The sequence below is a fragment of the Lithobates pipiens genome, unplaced genomic scaffold (genome assembly GCF_037356315.1).
Source record: "Lithobates pipiens isolate NorthernLeopardFrog02 unplaced genomic scaffold, aLitPip1_a1.2 Scaffold_8, whole genome shotgun sequence".
NCBI lineage: Eukaryota > Metazoa > Chordata > Amphibia > Anura > Ranidae > Lithobates > Lithobates pipiens.
This window is the reverse complement of record NW_027507903.1, coordinates 598942429-598965041: the sequence shown is the minus strand read 5'-3', so window position 1 is coordinate 598965041 and position 22613 is coordinate 598942429. Positions and strand designations below refer to the sequence as shown.

Genomic DNA, 22613 nt, shown 5'->3' with positions numbered 1-22613 from the left:
GGTACCGTTTTTAGAGCGGGCGGTCTTCAGGCATAACAACCGATACTCGGCTGTTATACCGGAGGAGCGAGATGGGACATCCCCCCTCCCGCCACCTTTCGCTCTTCCTGGGCCTCCCATCCCACTGGGAGACCCGAGACATGATCCAGAACTTCTGCCGGCTGGAGTGAGACTGGAAGGAAAGCCGGAAACGGCTTTGTTCCAATTTTCCTGTAAACATGGACGTGATGTTTACTCTGTTGCAAATGGTGCCATTTAAAAAAAAAAAGAGAGTATTCAGAATCGCTGTTTTTGGCGATCTGAATACTTTGAAGTGCAAAGGAGGAATATGGGGTCTTTTAGACACCCAATCCCTCCATAAAGAGTACTTGTCACTACCTATTACTGTCACAAGATATGTTTACATTCCCTGTGACAGCAATAAAAGTGATACTTTTTTTTACTTAACAATGTAAAAAAATTAAAATAAAATAAATAAGAAAAAGAATAAAACATTTTAAAGTTCCCCCATTCCCAAGAGCTCACACAGTAAAGAAAACACACACATAAGTTACGCCTGCATATGTAAACGGCGTTCAAATCACACATGTGAGGTATCGCCACGATCACCAGAGCGAGAGAAATAATTCTAGCCAGACACAGTGCACTATGGGAAGTGCTACGATGTAATCACGAGATTGCATAGCTGGCTCTTCATTTGCGGGCTTTTAACCCGCCTTTCGGTGCATTCGAAAGCGCCGTTTAGCTTCCGCCCATAGAATCACTACGGTCGGGAGCATTATGGTTTAAATTTCAAGGTTACTTCCGGGTTTTGTGTAATAGACAAAAAACAGAAGTGACGTCAGCAGGTCCGTTATTTGCATGGAGCGGAGCTGAGAGCAGTACTCTGGGGGGGGGGGGGGGGTCACCGCACTCTGCTCGTCGTTTCTAGCTATAGGTAACAAACAGTCATGTAAACTGTGCCTGAGTGAGCACTCACTGAGTTCCGCCCATTCCTCCAAGCAGATCCATGTCGGGAACTGGAGTGGAGGAGAAAGTCAGCCAGGTCAGTCCAGTGATGGGGGGTGGACTCTACCCTTAGTGAGATGTGCAGACATTGTCCCCATGTTAGAAGAGCCATTACTGGAGGCACTGTGAGTCCAGACTGAGAACACTCAGCAGGGAGAGGGAATTGACTGAAACTAAGAGCAAGTGAGTAATACTCCCACCCCACACTCCCCGTCCCCTAATCTCCCCGTCCACCACCATCTCTCTGTCCCTTATCCCATCCCTCTGTACCTGAACCCATCCCACCCACCATCCCTCTTTCCCTGATCCCATCCTACCATCCTTCTGTCCCTGATCCCATCCCACCCACCATCCCTCTTTCCCTGATCCCATCCTACCATCCTTCTGTCCCTGATCCCATTCCACCCACCATCCCACTGTCCCTGATCCTATCCCACTCACCATCCCTCTGTCCCTGATCCCATCCCACCCACCATCCCTCTGTCCCTGATCCCATCCCACCCACCATCCCTCTGTCCCTGATCCCATCCCACCCACCATCTCTCTGTCCCTGATCCCATCCCACCCACCGTCCCTCTGTTCCTGATCCCACTCCACCACCATCCCTCTGTCTCTGATCCCATCCCTCTGTCTCTGATCCCATCCCACTGTCCCTGATCCCACCCTACCTAATCTTTATGATTTTCAGGAATTATCTCCAGATGATGGACCCCTGCTTTCACCAACTCTTGGCATTGCTGAGGCCATATATTAAGAAGCAGGACACATGCATGAGGCTTTTATTTTATTTTTTGGTTGAATATTGATTTGATTTGGTATATTTTCTATATTTTTGGATACATAGACTGCACTTTTTGGTTAAGTTCTATTGGCAGATAGCATGTCTAATTTTATTTGTTTTCTTTTTTTAATGCACAATAAAAAAATTGTGGAGAATAATACTTGTCTATGGGTTTTACTTCAATTGACAGTTTGGGAGAAGGCAGTTCCTTTTTAAAAAATACAATGTAAAATGAACAAGGGACACCAACATAGTTGTATCTTTGATCTTAAAAATGACAGGATAATGGTGTTGTATAACCCCCTTAAAAAAAAAAAACAAGCTTAATAATATTATTCTTGATATCACTAAAAAATAAAAACCTTTTAAAATATGTTTGGCAGAACTCCATCAGTATCACCAGCAAAACAGCTTCATTATTATCCCATTAAAGAAGAAGAGAATTTGCCACGTCACAAATGTAATTTCTCCATTACGAGCGCTAGTTTACAAGACCAACCTCTTCTGAACTCGTCCTTGCTTCCGAGCATACATGTTTGTGCTTTGAACTTTTGTCTGACTTGTGTACACATGCTCGGAAAATCCAACAACAGACATTTGTCTGCGGAAAATTTTAAAGTATGCCATCCAACATTTGACCATGTAAAATCCGACAACAATTGTCCGATGGAGCGTGCAAACGGACGGATTTTCCGCCAACAGCCTGTCATCACACAATTCCCGTCGAAAAATTTGATCATGTGTATGAGGCTTTAGGCCCCTTTCACATGGGGCTGATCTGTCCAAACAGAATCTGCCTGCTCAGCAGGGGATCTCTCTGCTTAGCAGGTGGATGACAGGTCCGTGTCCGAGCCCACTCTCCTCTATGGGGTGGTCGGATGGAAACAGTCTACATTTCCAACTCCATCTGATTGTCATCCGATCCAACCCACTGGACAGATGGCGAACGTACAGCCATATGTCTGTTTTCAGAGAATTTTGACTAGTGGGTGTCAGAAGACACATGTCCATTGACTTCCACTGCCCCATAGAGGACAATAGGTGGAGAAGACAATAGGTGGCCCGATCGGGTCCACCTGAAAAATGGACAGGCAGACCTGATCAGACCGCTTATGTGCAAAGGGGTCTTAAACATAGATCTTTCAAAATATCAACACCCATAATAGGTAGGGCCTGCCATACACAGAGCAAATTTTCTCAATTCTCCCAACAACACAGACAGTGTTGATGCAGGAATCCCTCCTGCTGAGCCATTGTCTTCTCCTGGGGGTGAGGGAAGCCATGATTATTGCTAGCGGCTATAGTAGCCGTTAGTGATAATCACAGGTAAAACCCGGCATGCTAGTTGTACAGTACCTAAGTACATTCAGTCTGTCCATACACGGTTTGAAGCTTGGCTGGTTCCTGCTGAACCGGCTGTGATTCGAATCATGTATGAGCCTGCCTTAGTCTAGAGGTATAAAATTATACCTGCAAATATTTAGACAAACCAAAATTAAACTTTTTATTGGTAAGGTTATGAGTGTGGGAATAAGACACTTGAGACTTTCCGAAATAATCAGCCATGACACCCTTTCCCTAGAAACAGCTTAAAAATATAAAATATATAGGTATGCTATGTAAAAGGGAACACAACACTCAGACAGTGGGATTTTCTCAAATTGGACTATAGAAGTAGAGATACACTTTAAAGCAGTCATAAACCGCAGGTTGCAAAAAAAAACTTCCCCTGCAAGGCAATGTCATAACATGCCAGTACTGTATGCATTCCATACTAGCTCATTATGAGAGACTTACCTTAAAACGAAGCTCTCTAGTGGCACGCATACTCGCAGGAGCTCTCGGCTATGACATGAGTTCTGAAGGTTGGGCATACTGTGATGCCACCGGCTGCATGCAGTGTGAATATCTTCTAAACTGTATAAGCTTAGGAGAGATCCATTGTACCTACAGTTAATCCTTATTATAGGCTTACCTGTAGGTACAAGATGAAAAAGTGGGTTTACTGCTGCATTAAGGAGAGAGGTCAAGGTCTGAAAAAAAAATGTTGACCCTGACAAAAATCCGGTGCTGTCTGGTATCCTGTGTGCTTTAATGTGTTATCCAAAACAATGTTATCAGGGAAAAAGAAAAAGATGCAAACTTGACACATCAGGTAGAGGCACCCATCACATGAACCAAAGTTAGCATCATCCTTTCGAAACACGGACTGGAAAAAAATGATGATGCAGCCCTCTCCTCAGATCGGGGAAATCCAACATTATACAAAACACAGAGAGGACACAAATGTGTTTTGGCTAGGTGTTTGTGCCCTCTCTGTTTGTGTTTTGTACATTGTTATCAGGGAGTATGTGTTATGGCAATTATAAAGGGGGGGTGCTCCTGACACACTTCTTGCCCCAGGGAGTTGCATTTCCATAGATACAGTAAAGTGGGTGACATTTGTAATCCTAGGAGAAGAAGTGCATTATTGGCAGGATCTTGTCCTAGGGCGTTGCATCTCCATAGATACAGTAAAGCGGGTGACATTTGTAACCCTAGGAGAAGAAGTGCATTATTGGCAGGATCTTGTCCTAGGGCGTTGCATTTCCATAGATACAGTAAAGCGGGTGACATTTGTAACCCTAGGAGAAGAAGTGCGTTATTGGCAGGATCTTGTCCTAGGGAATTGCATCTCCATAGATACAGTAAAGCGGGTGACATTTGTAACCTTAGGAGAAGAAGTGCATTATTGTCAGGATCTTGTCCTAGGGCGTTGCATCTCCATAGATACAGTAAAGCGGGTGATATTTGTAACCCTAGGAGAAGAAGTGCGTTATTGGCAGGATCTTGTCCTAGGGCGTTGCATCTCCATAGATACAGTAAAGCGGGTGACATTTGTAACCCTAGGAGAAGAAATGCGTTATTGGCAGGATCTTGTCCTAGGGCATTGCATCTCCATAGATACAGTAAAGTGGGTTACATTTGTAACCCTAGGAGAAGAAGTGTGTTATTGGCAGGATTTGTCCTAGAGCAGTGATGTCAAACCTTGGCACCCCAGATGGTTTGTAACTACATTTCCCATGATGCTCAGGCACTCTGTAGTGTAGTGGAGCATCATGGGAAATGTAGTTACAAAACATCTGGGGTGCCAAGGTTTACCATCACTGTCCCGGGTGTTGCATCTCCATAGACACAGTAAGATGGGTGACATTTGTAACCATAGGAGAAGAAGTGTGATACTGGTAGAATCAGTAAGTGAAGATAAAGAAAAAGAAAAGACTGAGAAAAGAAAGAAAACAAATGCAGTTGCCACATCTTAAGACTGGTAAGCTGAAATATTTTACAATATTTATCATTGATGCTTACTAGCAATGGGGTCCCATATTTGAAACAGAACACTGTCCATGGTTACAGTTTATGGTGTTAGGGTTGAACTTGCTGCAGTTGGTAACACATAAAAGTTCAGTAGTTCCATTTATACCATAATAATACTTTTGTAATTCTGTGGGAATGGTGAGTACTTGTGAACACAATGCTGGAGAAAGAAAAAGAAAAAGACAATCTCATTAAAGTCCAAGAAAGGAAAAGCTGGATAAGATTATTTTTATTTTTAATGTCACCATCATAAAACTTTGCTGCTTGCCATAAGCAATTGACATTCAGAGGGTCAGACCACCTGCCGGGTTCTATCAATCAGGAATCCCTACTAGGGATGGGCGAATGGTTCGGCCCGAGCAAAGGTTCGGCCGAACTTTGGTTGTTTGGACGTTCGACAAAAGACGAACATTATGAAGTGTTTCGTGGCAAATTTGAAAGCTGTGGAACATCATTAAAGTCTATTCCACACTAACATGAAAAAACAAAAGTGCTCATTTTAAAGGCTTATATGCCAGTTATTGTCATAAAAAGTGTTTGGGGATCTGGGTCCTGCCCCAGGGGACATGTATCAATTCAAAAATATGTTTTAAAAATGGCCGCTTTTTTGGGAGCAGTGTTTTTAATAATGCTTAAAGTGAAACAATACAAATGAAATATTCTTTTTATTATTGTGCTTGGGGGTGTCTATAGTATGCCTGTAAAGTGGAACAGTTTTCCCATGTTTAGAACAATACCACAGCAAAATTACATTTTTAAAGGAAAAAAAGGAATTTAAAACTGATCACGGCTGTAATGAATTGTCAGGTCTCTGCAATATAGATAAAACTCCTTGAAAAAAATGGCATGGGTCCCCCCTCCAGTCCATTACCAGGCCCTTTGGGTCTGGTATGAATATTAAGGGGAACCTCAAACCAAAAATGTAATAAAATTGCGTGGGGGTCCCCCCAAAATCCATGCCAGGCCCTTCAGGTCTGGTATTGATATTAAGGGGAATCCTGTGCCAAAATAAAAAAAAAATGGCATAGGGGTCTCCCAAAAATCCACACCAGACCCTTATCCAAGCTCACAATCTGGCAGGCCACAGGAAAAGAGGGGGGATGAGAGAGCGCTCCCCTCCTGAACCGTACCTGGCAATATCCCCTCAACATTTGGAGGCTGCTTTGGAGTTGACACCCAAAGCACCTTATCCCCATGTTGATGGGGACAAGGGCCTCATCACCACAACCCTTGCCCAGTGGTTGTGAGGGTCTGCAGGTGGGGGGCTTATCTGAATCTGGAAGTTCCCTTTAACAATGGGAACCCCAGATTCCAGCCTCCCCCTATGTGAATTGGTAATGGGTACATTGTACCCCTACCATTTCACAAAAAAGTGTCAAAAATAGTAAAAAAGACAGGAGACACTTTGGGACAAGTCCTTTATTAAAAAATAAAAATGTCCCACGATGTGAATCCATTTCATGTCGCCCGACAAGCTGAAAAAAGAAAAAAAGGAAAAAGCCACAACAGCTCCGTCTCCATGGAAGGCTCCTACCGAGTGACGCTTGTTCTCGGTGACAGCTATAATATAGCTGAGTACGGGGCCACTCGGTGACGTAAACGGATGACCCCGCCTTCCTCTGACGTCACGTATTGGCTCATCGGGCGAAGTTAGATGGATCTACATTGCGGGACATTTTTATTTTTTATTTTTTAATAAAGGACTTGTCCAAAAGTGTCTCCTGTCTTTTTTACTACTACTTTTTTAACACCGGGAAAGGGTTGTGGATATGAGGCTCTTCAACATGGGGACAAGATGCTTTGGGGGGCTACTCCAAAGCACCCTCACTATGTTAGGGAACAGAAAAACAAAGAAAAGGCGCCTCTAAGTGTAGAATTAAAAGCTGTTTAATTTCCCCAAAAAGGGTTAAAAACACTTACAAGATATGTAGACTGGCAGAGCATATCCTTAATATCCATGTAGGTGGTCCGGCATGAATGCAGTGGTCATTGGCATATACCAGTTCTTTAGGCTGTGTGTGTCCAGTAGCAGGGAGGTCCAGGGGATGCCAACAGGAAAAACAGCAGGGAGCTCCAAGAGAACTGACAGGCCAGTCCGCAATCACAGTCTCAAAACACGAGGATCCTGGAAGTGACGTCAGCGGCAGGAGACAATAACCAGCAACCAGCATGGACCACAAACAGGAAGCAAAACAGGAAGCAGTCATCAAAGAGGGACGCGTTTCAGGATGCGTTTCGGAACATCTCATTGGTTCCTTTATCAACCTCTTTTTGCTTGGTCCTGAAGTTCAGAGCGCCCTTACAAACTGTATCTGGATCACTATGTTAGGGGCATGTGGCCTGGTACGGTTCAGGAGTGGGGGCACTCTCTCGTCCCCCCTCTTTTTCTGCAGCCTGCCAGGTTGCGTGCTCAGGTAAAGGTCTGGTGTGTATTTTTGGGGGGACCACTTCCCCCTTTTTTTTTATTTGGCACAGGGTTCCCCTTAATTTCCATACCAGACCTGAAGGGCCTGAAGGGGGACCCCCACACAATTTTTGTTTACGTTTTTGGTTTTGGGTTCCCCTTAATATTCATACCAGACCCAAAGGGCCTAGTAATGGACTGGGGGGGGGACCCATGCTGTTTTTTCAATGAGTTTTATTTATATTGTTGAGACCCGACAACTCATTATAGCCGCGATCAGTTTGAAATGACTTTTTTCCTTTAGAAATTTAATTTTGGTGTGGTACTGTTCTAAATGTGGGAAAACTGCGTAACTTTGCAGGCACACTAAGAACACCCCCAGTCACAATATTTAAAGGTGTATTTCATTGTTATTGTTTCACTTTAAGCATTATTAAAATCACTGCTCCCGAAAAAACATTAGTTTTTAAAACTTTTTTTTGCATTGATACATGTCCCCTAGGGCAGGACCCAGGTCCCCAGACTTTAACGTGTGTTCATCCAAATTTTTTGCCTGTTCGCAAGTTCTGGTGGAAACCAAACCAGGGGGGTGTTCGGCTCATCCTTAATCCCTACATACCAGCTTTGGTGGTTTCCATTCTGTCTGATGAGATTTTTCATTATGTTCTATTATGCAAAATGTAATTAGAGGAGCTGGAACCCACAAAGGTCATCAAGAACACACAAAACCCCCAAGCTGATGGGGACAGAGTTTGGAATTTTCAGCAGGAAGATCTCACTATTGGAGTATTATAGACCTATAGGTTTACAAGGCTTCTCATACTACTAAATATACATTTAGGATGGACTGACCCTTTCTGGGGGTAACTCAGTCTACAAATATTACTTTAGGGTGGACTAACACTACCAGGGGCTGACTAAAGCCCCATACACATTATTCGATTTTCTGCAGATTTTCGTCTTCAAATTTACTAAACCATGTAGTGCAAGGGCCTGCCTGATTGCATACAAATTGAAACTCTTATGCCGCGTACAGACGATCGGACATTCTGACAACCAAACCATGGATTTTATTCAGATGGATGTTGGCTCAAACTTGTCTTGCATACACACGGTCACTCAAATGTTGTTGGAAATTCCGATTGCTAAGAACACGGTGACATATAACACGTATGATGAGCCAAGAAAAATTTAGTTCAATAGCCAGTGCTGTTCTTCTGCTTGATTCAGAGAATATGTGGAATTTTGGGCGTCGTAATTGTGTACACACGATCGGTATTTGCAGGCAAGTTTTTTTGTCAGAAAATTTGAGAACCAGCTCTCAAACAGTTATTGTCGGGAATTCCAACAGCAAATGTCCGATGTAGCATACACACGGAATTTCCAATAACAAGCTTACATCGAACATTTGTCAGCAATTCCGATCGTCTGTACGTGGTATTATGGTTTGACCTCATATTATATGGTTTTGGTAAATCTGGAGATTTAGCTTTTTCATCAGATAAATCTGGATGTGCAGACTATAAAATTTTTGGCGGATGTGAACGTCCGATTTCTGTTTCATTAGTACGGTTTTCGTACGGAAAAAAAACATAAGAGCATGACTACACATGGTCAGAAACAAAAGAATACATACAAAACGATTCAACATATTACGTTTCTGACACTGTATTCTCTTGTACGAAAATTTTTGTATTGGGAGTAACCTCTTCTCTTTCGACATGAGACTAGCATGCAACAAAAAACAGGCATTCAGTCGTCCGAAAATCTAAGCGTGTGTACAAGGCATGAGTCTACAAGGCTCCTTATACTACTAAATATTATTTTAGGGAGGACTGACCCTTTCAGGGGGTGACTCAGTCTACAAGGCTTCTCATACCACTAATATTACTTTAGAGTAGACTGACCCTTATAATATATTACTTTGATGATTCCTTTACAGGTTTCACCAGTCTGTTTATTACTACAGTATGTAAAAGAGAGAGAGAAAATACCTGTTAGATCAACAACGTCTGTTGTAAACCTAAACTGTGTTATATTGAAGCATATCACATCTGTAAAATAAAATGGTTACAGTGTTACAGTATATAAAAATGGTTTATATTTTACGGTAATATTTTCAAACACAAATAACTAATGGCAGCCACCATATTTCTTATCACAGGTCTCTTTTATTATCATTTTAAATAACTATGGGCCTTCTGCATCACTTGTATCTAAAGAGAAACTACATTTTTGCAAAAAAAATAAAAAATGGAATATATATATATATATATATATATATATATATATATATATACAGTAGCTAACAAAAGTAAGTACATTACTCACATTTTTGTAAATATTTTAATATCACTTTTTATGTGACAACACTGAAGAAATTACACTTTGCTACAATGTAAAGTAGTGAGTGTATAGATTGTATAACAGTGTAAATTTACTGTCCCCTCAAAATAACTCAACACACATCCAATAATATCTAAACTGCTGGCAACAAAAGTGAGTACACCCCTAAGTGAAAATGTCCAAATGGGCCTAAAGTGTCAATATATTGTGTGGCCACCATTATTTTCCAGCACTGCCTTAACCCTCTTGGGCATGGAGTTCACCAGATCTTCACAGATGCTCAATGGGGTTTAGGTCTGGAGACATACTTGGCCAGTTCATCACTTTTACCCTCAGCTTCTTTAGCAAGGCAGTGGTCGTCTTGGAGGTGCATTTGGGGTCGTTATCATGTTGAAATACCGCCGCTGAGCACGTGCACTCAACTTCTTTGGTCGACCATGGCGAGGACTGTACTGAGTGGAACCTGTCTTGTTAAACTGCTTTATGGTATTGGTCACTGTGCTGCAGCTCAGTTTCAGGGTCTTGGTAATCTTCTTATAGCCTAGGCCATCTTTATGTAGAGCAACAATTCTTTTTTTCAGATCCTCAGAAGTCTTTGCCATGAGGTGCCATGTTGAACTTCCAGTGACCAGTATGAGAGTGATAGCATCAAATTTAACACACCTGCTACCCATTCACACCTAAGCCCCTGTAACACTAATGAGTCACATGACACTGAGGAGGGAAAATGGCTAATTGGGCCCAATTTGGACATTTTCACTTGGGGTGTACTCACTTTTGTTGCCAGAGGTTTAGACATTAATAGCTGTGTGCTGAGATATTTTTGAGGGGACAGCAAATTTACACCGTTATACAAGCTCACTACTTTACATTGTAGCAAATTGTAATTTCTTCAGTGTTGTCAAATAAAAAGATATAAGAAAATATTTACAAAAATGTTATAGGTGCACTCACTTAAGTGAGATGCTATATATACTGTATACAATTTTCATACAAGTCACGTTATAATTTAATGTTATTAAAAATGATATTTCCTTTTTCAATCTGCAGCACTGTAATTTTCTGCAAAATTCAATACAATATGGCAACCTGAAGGTTTTCTGTACATCGTTGGTCTACACAACGTACCCCGAAATGTAATTTTCTGTTTTGGTGTGTTTTCTGTGCTTTGGTAATATTTTTTAACTGTTTCTGCTAAACATGTGGGTATCTGTGAGTTCGTTTTAAGTAAATGGTCTAGTTGTGTGTGTGTATATTGCGATGATGTAGGTAGTTGGTGTAAAGTTTGGAGTTTTCTGAATGACTTTATTTGTCCTCCTTCTAGTATGTCCTCTATATGATTGATTCCTTTTTCTATCCAAGTACTGATATTTATATTTGGTATGAGAAAACCTATTGCTCTGAGAGGAAGTTTCATGAGTAATAAGTTGCTAGCCCCCTTTTGGGGTTGCCAGCCAGTAATGGTCCCTCTCCTTGATCCGAAGAATACGAGGATCCTTCCGCAGGAATTGCAGGATCAGGGAATCCATGCAGCATAGGTTAGCTGAGGCATTCAGTCTGGAGTCCTCTGGGTCACTAAGGACAACATGATCCGCAGCCACCTCCTCCCAGCCACGTAAAAGTATACGTGTTTCTTGGGACTTTAAATCATCCCTAAAAGACTGCTGCTGCTGATGCTGAGTGCTAGGCTTCACCTCCATGCTGACAAAATCCTCCTCCTCCTCCTCCTCCTCTTCCTGTGTGATGGGTGGGACAGCAGGAACACTGTCTGGATAAAGGGGGCCTTGAGAGGCAAGGAAGTCCTCCTCTTCCTGCCTCTGTTCTGCCTCAAGTGCCCTGTCCATTATTCCATGCAGCGTATGCTCTAACAGGTGGACAAGAGGTACAGTGTCACTGATGCATGCACTGTCACTGCTCACCATCCTTGTGGCCTCCTCAAATGGTGACAGGACAGTGCATGCATCCCTGACCATGCCCCACTGGCATGGTGAGAAAAAACCGAGCTCCCCTGACCCTGTCCTGGTGCCGTAGTCACACAGGTACTCATTGATGGCCCTCTGCTGCGTGTGCAGCCGCTGCAGCATGGCCAACGTTGAGTTCCACCTGGTGGGCATGTCACATATAAGGCGGTTCTTAGGCAGGTTCAACTCCTTTTGGAGCTCAGCCAGCCGAGCACTGGCATTAAATGATCGGCAGAAATGCACACAGACTTTCCTGGCCTGCCTCAGGACATCCTGTAAGCCCAGGTACCTGCCCAAGAAACACTGCACCACCAGGTTAAGGACGAGAGCCACACAGGGCACATGGATCAGTTGTCCCTGTCGGAGGGTGGAGAGGAGGTTGGTGCCATTGTTGCAAATCACAATTCCTGGCTTAAGCTGGCGTGGCATTAACTGCCTCTCGGCCTGCCCCTGCAGAGCTGACAAAATATCTGCCCCAGTGTGGCTCCTGTCCCCCAAACAAACCAGCGCAAGCACGGCATGGCATATTTTTGCCTGCGTACTTGTGTAGCCCCTTGAATGCCTACGGAGTACCTCTGGTATCCGAGGACAGAGCACTGGAAGAGGCCATGGAGGAAGAAGAAGAGTAGGGGGTGGAGGAGAGAGGTGTGTCACAACCAGTAGTAGCATTTTGGAGGCGTGGTAGCAGAACAACCTCCAACACTACTGCACCTTGTCCTGCATCCTTCCCAGCTGCCAGAAGAGTGACCCAATGGGCTGTGAAAGATAGGTAACGTTGCTGTCCATGCCTGCCGGACCATGAGTCAGCGGTAATATGCACCTTACCGCTGACCGCCCTGTCCAGCGAGGCAAGGACATTGCCTTCCACATGCCGGTAGAGAGCTGGAATCACCTTCTGTGAGAAAAAGTGGCGTTTGGGGACCTGCTATTGAGGAACCGCACATTGCACAAACTCACGGAAGGGGGCCGAGTCTACCAACTGAAAAGGCAGCAGTTGAAGTGCTAGCAATTTAGCCAAGCTAGCATTCAACCGCTGGGAATGTGGGTGGCTGGGAGTGAACTTCTTTCGATGGTCCAGCAGCTGGGGCAGGGAAATTTGCCTGCTACAATCGGACGTGGGTGTACTGCTAGCAGAGTGCCCGCAAGTACTTGGCTGTGACACACCTAATTCTACACCTTCATTCCTCTCAGTGCAGGTTTCAGAGAGGACTGAAGGTCTAGTGGGGTTAGAGATCCCAGCTGATGAGGAGCAAGGAAAGGTCCGCTTTGTTCTTTGGTGTGGGTCTTTAAGGTACGCTTGCCAATGAGCTGCATGGCAGGTCAACATATGTCTGGTCAAGCATGTGGTGCCCAAGCGGCATTGTTAGCGGGATCAGTCCTGATACCTGCTAGCACCTGCTTTTTGCCCCTCCGCCCAGCCCAGCCCACCCAAGTGCAGTATTGATCGTTCACTGTCACTTACAAAACACAACACACATTACTGCAGCGTTCGCAGAGTCAGGCTTGATCCCTGCGATCGCTAACAGTTTTTTTTTGGTAGCATTTTATACAGTCGCTGACAGCCTAGGTGCTTTTTTACCTGTGAGTCTCACTAGTTTACCCCTAAATTTAGAGCCCAAAATGGCAAAGCGAAGGTACACTAGTGAAGAGGCCTACACATTTCTGAGCATGACAGATAGTGAAGAGGAAGTCACGGATCTGTCAGATTCAGGCGAATACGATCCTGTAGAGGACAGCGGCTCCATGACAGATAGCTCTGACGAAGAAGATGAGGTCCCTGCTAAGGTCTGGTGTACCGGACCCCAATCTTCTGATGTTGTTGAGGTGCAAGAACCGCAGGTCCCTCGTATCGAGCAGAGAAGTACTAGAGCCGCTCATCCTTCTGGTGAACTGGCAAGCACCCGCGGCCTAGTACACCCTGGACGTACATCCAGCACTGCAGTATCACGTGGTGACGTGGCGAGTCCCATAAGTGCAGATCAAGCTGGCGAGGTGGCAAGCACAAGTAGTGTCCCGCTGCCACCAAGAAGAAGACAAAGGCAGGCCTGCCGTTCCCATAGTGCCCTTCCTGCAGAATTTGCCAATCCTGATTGGGTGCCCACCACTTCTGCAGCACCAGTACTTCCCCCATTCACTGGCCAACTTGGTATTCAGGTGGATACAGCTGATTTTACACCACTTGATTTTTATTCTCTGTATTTCACGGAAGATCTCTATAGATCTATTGTGGACCAAACTAATTTATATGCTGGTCAACACATCGCTGCTAATCCCCAGTTGCCTTCCCTTGCCAGAGATTGGAAACCAGTTACGGTTTCCGAATTTAAGACCTTTCTGGGCCTTTTCCTCAACATGGGCACACAAAAATTCATGACGTTGCGGACATATTGGTCCACGCATCCGACTGACCACATGCCCATGTTCTCTAACTCCATGTCCAGGAAACGATACGAGCAGATCTTGAGGTTCATGCACTTCAATGACAATGAACTTTGTCGTCCTCGCGGAGACCCTGAATGTGATCGGCTATACAAAATTCCGCCCCTCATAAACCACTTCAACCAACGTTTTGCAGCCTTGTTTATTCCCCATCAAGTTGTCTGTGTTGATGAGTCCCTGATTACATTTTCTGGTCGCTTGTCATTCAAACAGTACATTCCCAACAAGCGTACCAGATACGGGGTCAAGCTCTATAAGTTCTGTGACAGGGCCACAGGCTATACATGGAGCTTTACGGTTTATGAGGGAAAAGATAGTTACGTAGAGCCAGAGAACTGCCCTGACTACATAGGAAGCGCTGGCAAGATAGTGTGGAACTTGGTGTCACCCTTATTCGGAAAGGGGTACCATTTGTACGTGGACAATTATTACACGAGCGTGCCACTGTTTAGTCATTTGTTTGATCATTAGATTGGAGCATGTGGCACCATGCGACCTAATCGCCGGGGCTTTCCCCAGTGGCTTATAAATTCCCATCTTAGGCTGGGGGAGAGAGCCTGCTTGCGGTGTAATAATTTGCTCGCTATGAAGTGGAGGGATAATAAGAATGTTTTCATTCTTACCTCCCTTCATGCAGACACAACGGTCCAAATTCATACGGCGACTGGTATTGTGGAGAAACCCCTCTGTGTCCACGAATATAACAAAAATATGGGAGGGGTGGACCTCAATGACCAGTTGTTGGCGCCGTATCTAGTTGCCCGTAAGGCCAGATGCTGGTACAAAAAAGTGTCTGTTTACTTGTTTCAATTGGCTTTGCTGAACGCTCGTGTGCTATACAGAGCTTCAGGTGGGACTTTAACCTTTCTTTTTTTCCAGAGAGAGGATGTCACAGACCTTCTGTATCCAGACGGTTCTGCACCTCACTATTCCCAACCAAATGCAGTAAGCCGGCTGCATGAGAGGCATTTTCCTTATTTCCTCCCGAGTACCCCTACCCAACGAACCCCCCAAAGAAGAGGTCGTGTCTGTACCAAGCGCGGACATAGGAGTGACACCCGTTATTATTGTCCACGCTGTCCTGGCAATCCTGGTCTTTGCCTTGGTGAATGTTTTGAATGCTACCACACACTAGTGAAGTTTTAGCGTAGGGTACAGCATTTCATAGGCTAGGACACACTAACACAGGGTCTCCCAAGATGCCATCACATTTTGAGAGACCCGAACCATTACAGTTGTTACAGTTTACAGTTAAAAAAAAAGTGTAAAAAAAATAAAATAAAATAAAGTAAAATAAAAATAAAAAATATAAAATATAAAAACCAAAAATAGTTGTCGTTTTATTGTTCTCTCTCTTTCTTCTCTCTCTATTGTTGCTCTTTTTTACTGTATTCTATTCTGCAATATTTTATTATGTTTTATCATGCTTGCTTTCCAGGTATGTCATTTTTTTATACTTTACTGTTTACTGTGTTTTATTGTTAACCTTTTTTTTGTTTTCAGGTGCGCCATTCAGCTGCAGCGCGGATTTATTTATCTTGACAGCAATAGTGTTTGCTCCCACGATACATAAAGCCATGACTCCAATGCTGTAGGAGGTGATTTCATCACCGCAGTTAAAAAAAAAAAGAGCATATATGCCGAAGCATGGGAGTAGCAGGGAAGGAGGAGCGATTTTGCTCCTAATGCAGCGTACATACGGTCGAAATTCCGACGGAGGGCTTGCCCGTGGAAAAGTTCAACCGCGTGTACACGGCATAACTTTTTTGTGGGAGGATGCCCCCATGCTTCGGCATATATATATATTAGGCACAGGTTGTGTTAAAAAATGTTTTATTTTTTACTGTTTTTTTGGCATTTGCTTTGCAGGTATGGTATGGTAAGGTTTCACTGTTATACTGTAATGTTACTTTGTTTTAACGTTAACCATAATTTGCTTAGAAGGTACGCCATTCAGTTGCAGCGCGGATTTATTTATCTTGACAGCAACAGCGTTTGCTCCCACGATACATAAAGCCGTGACTTAAGCGCTGTAGGAGGTGATTTCACCAATACAGTTAAAAAAAAGAGCATATATGCCGAAGCATGGGGGCAGCAGGGGCGGAGGAGCGATTTTGCTCCTAATGCAGCATACATATGGTCAAAATTCTGACGGAGGTCTTGCCCGTGGAAAAGTTCGACCGTGTGTACGTGGCATAACTTTTTTGTGCTAGGATGCCCCCATGCTTCGGCATATATAAATGATTAATTTATGCCCATCATTAGAAGTGGGTGGAGGAAGGGAGGTATTCTAATGGTGGGCAAACACGGCGATCAATCTCTTTTTTTTGTTCAGCCAACATGACTCTCAGAAAATAGTTTGGGGTGTCTACTTTCCAAAATGGGGTCATTTGGGGGGGGGGTGCTATTTTGGCATTTTATGGCCTTCGAAACTGTAATAGGTAGTGAGGCGTGAAATCAAAAATTTGCGCCCTTAGAAATCCAGAAGGTGGTGATTGGATTTCGGGGCCCCATACACAGCTAGGCTCCCAAAAAGTCCCACACGTTGTATCCCTGTACTCAGGAGAAGCAGCAAAATAAAAAAAAAATATTTTTATTTTTTGTCATTATTCAATCCCTTGGGACAAAAAAAAAATATTCAATGGGCTCAACATGCCCCTCAGCAAATAGCTTGAGGTGTCTACTTTACAAAATGGGGTCATTTGGGGGTTTGTGCCATTTTTTATGGCCTTCAAAACTGTGATAGGTAGTGATAGGTAGTGAGGAGTGAAATAAAAAATGAATGCCCTTAGAAATCCTGAAGGCGGTGCTTGGATTTCGGGGTCCCGTACGTGGCTAGAGTCCCAAAAAGTCCCACACATGTGGTATCCCCGTACTCAGGAGAAGCAGCAGAATGTATTTTGGGGTGTAATTTCACATATGCCTATAGCATGTGTGAGCAATATATCATTTAGTGACAACTTTGAGCAAAAAAAGAAAAGTTTGTAATATTCCCGCAACTTGTGGCAAAATATAAAATATTCCATGGACTCAACATGCCTCTCAGCAAATAGCTTGGGGGTGTCTACTTTCCAAAATGGAGTCATTTTGGGGGTTTTGTGCTATTTTGGCATTTTATGGCCTTCGAAACTGTGATAGGTAGTGAGGAGTGAAATCAAACATTTTCACCCTTAGAAATCCTGAAGGTGGTGATTGGTTTTCGGGGGGGGCCGTACGCGGCTAGGCTCCCAAAAAGTCCCACACATGTGGTATCCTCGTACTCAGGAGAAGTAGCAAAATATATTTTGGGGTGCAATTCCACATATAACCATGGCATGTGTGAGCAATATATCATTTAGTGACAAATTTTTGTAAACATTTTATTTATTTTTATTTTTTTGTCATTATTCAATCAACTCAACATGCCCCTCAGCAATTTCCTTGGGGTGTCTACTTTCCAAAATGGGGTCATTTGGGGGGGGGGGGGGGTTGTACTGCCCTGCCATTTTAGCACCTTAAGATATGAGAGAGGCAGTCATAAATTAAAAGTTCTGTAAATTCCAGAAAATGTACTCTAGTTTGTAGACGCTATAACTTTTGCGCAAACCAATAAATATACGCTTATTGACATTTTTTTTTTTACTAAAGACATGTGGCTGAATACATTTTGGCCTAAATGTATGACTAACATTGAGTTTATTCGATTTTTCTTATAACAAAAAGTAGAAAATATATTTTTTTCTTGAAATTTTCAGTCTTTTTCCATTTATATCGCAAAAAATAAAAATCGCAGAGGCAATCAAATATCATCAAAAGAAAGCTCTATTTGTGGGAAGAAAAGGACGCAAATTTTGAATGGGTACAACATTGCATGATCGCACAATTAACAGTTAAAGCAGTGCAGTGCAAAATTGTAAAAAGACCTCTGGTCCTTAGGCTGACAATTGGTCCGGGGCTTAAGTGGTTAAGAAGGAGGATAATAAGATCCAGAAATCACTCAGATCAGGGGCATCAGCAGTGCATGTGTATGTACCCAGGCTGTGGTACTTCAACAAACGGTTTCTGGATGACCAGACTGAAGCCAGGGAATCAATTTCTACCCTTCCCTGCAGCCTTCCCTCCACCCTTCCCTCAACCCCAGCAGAGGTGATGAGGAACAACCTGGGCCTTTCATCCTGGAAGAAGTGAATGCGCCCAGCTGGAGCCAGGTATATTATTTTTAGACATATTTATTTTCCTAATATTAATGATGTTAACTAGATGTTATAATCGATAACAAATGAATGATTTAAAACAAAGAGATTTAAATATCAATAGACAGTAGTGGCCAAAAATGTTTAGGACAAGAATGAAAAATGCTGGGGTCAGAATGATAGTCTTTTCTATTTATTAACATTCAATTTGCAAGTCATGAGCTGAAAATTGTGTGTGATAGATGAAGCAAAAACTAAAACTATGTCCCTTTTTTATACACAGGATTAGCTCAGCCAGTAGGAGGATCTGGAAAGTGGCAGCCAGAAGGAGACCGCACCCCGTGTCAGCTAGGAGGGACTGTGCCCAGTGTCAGCCAGGAGGAGGCCGTGCCCAGTGTCAGCCAGGAGGTGGATGGGCCCAGTAGGAGCCTCTCCCAATCCCAGGTGCCTCCCCTCCATTTTACAACAAAATGGCCCAGGAAGGGGATGATGACCAAGGAGGCAGCACTGGGCCTCATTAGGGAAGCAAGTGATGTCCTCAGAAGCCCCCCCAATGCTGAAGAGGCATATGGCTGCTATCTAGCCACAAGATTGATGAAATTGGAGGAGGACCAATGCCTCCTCTGTGAGGGAATTTTTGGTGAGGCCCTAAAGAAGGGGTTGAGGGGCTAGCTGACTGAGAACAGCCATATATGTGAGCTCATCCATCCTCCTCCTGTCACAAGTCCACCACCAGAGCCACAGCCTCCAAGTAAGGCTGCAGTGAAGGGCGCAAGGAAGGCTGCAGGGAAGCGTGAAGGGAAGGCTGCAGCGAAAAGAAGAAAGTGATTACCTGGCTTCAGTCTGGTCTGACAGAAGACCAGTCTGTGTAGTACCACAGCCTGGGGACATATGTGTCATTTGCTGTTGGTCCTAATCTCTAGGAGTCCTGGACCAGATTGAGCTCCAAATTATATGGACTCCTTAAGCTACCAATTTTATTTCCCACAGACTCCATGTGTACCCTGGGGGCCAAAAGGCTTTGCAAATTTCAAATGTTTCTCCAGCCTTCTTCTTTATTTTATTACCCAGAATAAATGGAGATTTTATTTTCTAAAGATACTTGCCTATGTGTTTTTCTACAAAAGGGAAAATTTGTTTATGAGTAGGCAGGTACATTTCTAAAAGACAATGTCAAATTAACAAGGGACACCAACCTTCTTGAGGTTGATAAAAATTAAAAGATAATAATGTTATTGGTAACTTGACACACAAAAAATAAAATTATATATGGAGATCACTAGAAAATTATTTTTCAATAATCCAAAAAAGGAGATCTTGATGAAATTAAAGACTATAAAAAAATTCTAAACATTATTATGGAGATCTGGCTTTTAAAAATTAAAAGATTATTCATGAGATCAGGAGAAATAATCAAGAAATTAGTTTGTGAGGACTCTGTGTGAATATGAGCAGCAAAACAACTTCATTATTCCAGCATTATAAAGAATAAAGGAATACACTGCATTAAAAGATCACAGAATTTGCTGCGTGAGGAATGTGCTATCTCCATTATGAATGCTAGTTTTGTCACACCGAGCGCTTCCGTCTCGTACTTGCTTCAGAGCATGCATCATTTTTGGTATGTCGGAACAGCATACAGATGAGCCGTTTTCCCTAAAGGAATTAGTTCAGTCGGAAAAATTTAGAACATGGTCTCTTTCTAGGTCCGTCAGAATTTTTGATGTAAAAAGTCCAATGGAGCATACACACAATCAGAATATATGAGGAAAAGCTACCGCATTAGGAAACATAATTTGAGCACACTTACTGTTATCTGTTGATGGATTATTTGTGCAATTTGTTTTATTTAGTTGAGGCTGCAGATTTTCTTCAAAAGTTCGTTGGACGTGTTTGATATTTTGGAAAATAGATGGAATGAGAATCTCGTGCTCTACATCAATACTTCCGTTGCTGCAAGAAAAAAAAAATCTAAACTGCAAATATGTTCCAAAACACAACAACCAACAGCAGCAATAAACGTATAAATTCATGAGATGAACTGGCTAATATTGGACGGGAATTACCGACAGTATAGTAAAGTTATATGAGCATATATAAAAATAGTTTTACTATTTAAAGCATTTTTAACTTTGTTCAGCTGGTCTTTTGATTAAGGCACCATTATAGAGGGCACAGCAAAGTCCCAAATCTCCTTTGCAGCAGAGGTGTAGTTTGGTAAAGAACACTGAAGGAGACAAATGAAAGGACAATGAAGGAGCAGAAGATCAGTGATGGGTCACCACCACTCAGTAGAGCCTGATTTACTCCTAAACATATGTCATTCGGTGCATTCAGATTTGTTTTTCAGAAGAAAATTTAATTTTCGGAGATTTAGATTTCAAAATTTCCAAATGTATACAGTAATAAATCTGAATGAATCCAGAACAAAAACCTTGGTGAAGGTGGTCCAAATGGTCCTTAACAACCATTATTCATGTGCTGTCAGTGGGATTCCCCTCTGTCAGCAGAAATTAAACAAAACTAGTGTTGGCTAACATTTTTTTCTTAAAAACAGCATTGGGTCTCCCCAAAAATCCATACCAGACCCCTAGGTCTGTTTTGGATAACCACTTTCTGACATTTGTTGTTTACAATTAAAAATCAGTATTTTTTGCTAGAAAATTACTTAGAACTCTAAACATTATACTTTATTTATTTTTTAGCAGAGTCTTATTTGCTATTATTATTATCAGAGCAGAGTACTATTTGCACAGTGGTCTTTCAAACGCAGTTTTTTTGGAAAAGAAATACAGTTCAATGAATTAAAAAAAGAACAAAAAAAACAGTAAAATTAGCCCAATTTGTTGATATAATTTGAAAAATGTGTTACACAGAATAAATAAATACTTAACATGCCATGTCATAGACAACATTTTTTTTTTTTTGTTGCAGGTTACCTCTTTACAGTTAAGGAGGGGTTTTGCACTAGAATTATTGCTCTCAAACAACCGGGAAGCATTGGAAGGGGAGGTGGTACCTGACCCCGCCACCTATAAAAGAGATCGAGTTGCGAATCCGCCACTGGGATCACTTTTATTGGAAAGCCGTTAAAAATAAATACTGGGGTTATGGCACAGCTGCTGCCATAACCCCGATATTTAACATAAAGTAATGATGTACATTTACAGTTAGTCAGTCAGCAAGTGGTAAACTCCATGGCAAAGTGAAAAAAATGTATAGGCTTACCTGTAGACTTTACTTCCACCTTAAAGAAAGCCCTTGGATTTTTCACTGTAGGGTTTCTTCAACTCAACCACCAAGTGGAGAATTATATATCAATAGTGAATTATTAATTCAAATATTTTTAGAAAAAAAATGAATTGCATTTGGGATTAAATTAATGTCAGGTTGCCTTGTATATGCCCAGCTTGACTCTTCTATGTCTCAATACTCATTTCCCAAATGCCGGGATTCATCTCCTCTGCAGGTTGTATATTTTGGCACTGTTTTACACCTGCTTGTTACTTACCTTATTTTTATTATAATGATTTCCACAGCCGCTGGCCAAATATTTTTGTAGAAGCCTTTCATCTGTAAATTGATAATGAAATAAAGAGATAATGTTAAAGATACAGAAACCACGCTTTCAGTCTCCTCGCACATCACTGATTTACTAACTGACATATTAGTAAGGATGTCACTTCCTAAAACTCAATCTTTCCTAAACTGAGTTCAAAAAGTATCCTCTTCCCCATCCTCTCCCCCAATATTTCCATCAGGATCAGTAACACAAGTTTCAGCCCCTTCCTTTGTGTCAGGGTGCAAGGTGTATATCTGCACGCTGTTCTGTCCTTTCAGCCCCAAATACAATTATTGTCCAATCTGTCCTATGTCCATGCTGTACCTATGTGTTCATGGCAGCTGAAGTTTCCGTGCCAAGAGCACATTTGCTTGCATGCTCCCAGTACAGTGACCGAGCTGTCACCAATAGCTCCCATCTATAGTTATAATTGTGAGCCATTGGAATGGGTTCCTGATGTATGTGATTACTCTGACAGCTAATCACAGTGGTTACATGAATGGCTAGTTGGTTCCACTGCCAGCCTTAAGATCTAGTTAAAAGGCCATGATGGGAAGAGGTTAACCAATGACACCAACAAATT

General features: G+C 42.6%; 1 protein-coding gene across 8 annotated transcripts in view; it reads right to left on the bottom strand.

Annotated features, from left to right (window-relative positions):
* The window catches only part of LOC143961269 (uncharacterized), a 217974-nt gene that overhangs the window by 9416 nt on the left and 185945 nt on the right, over window positions 1-22613 (bottom strand). For all 8 annotated transcript variants that reach the window (XM_077470512.1, XM_077470513.1, XM_077470518.1 and 5 more), the window contains 4 exons: window positions 21980-22041; window positions 20279-20421; window positions 9545-9604; window positions 5138-5306 (listed from right to left, as the gene is read on the bottom strand). In XM_077470512.1, the coding sequence (XP_077326638.1) occupies window positions 5138-5306; window positions 9545-9604; window positions 20279-20421; window positions 21980-22041 (434 nt within the window). The remainder of the gene's footprint in view (window positions 1-5137; window positions 5307-9544; window positions 9605-20278; window positions 20422-21979; window positions 22042-22613) is intronic.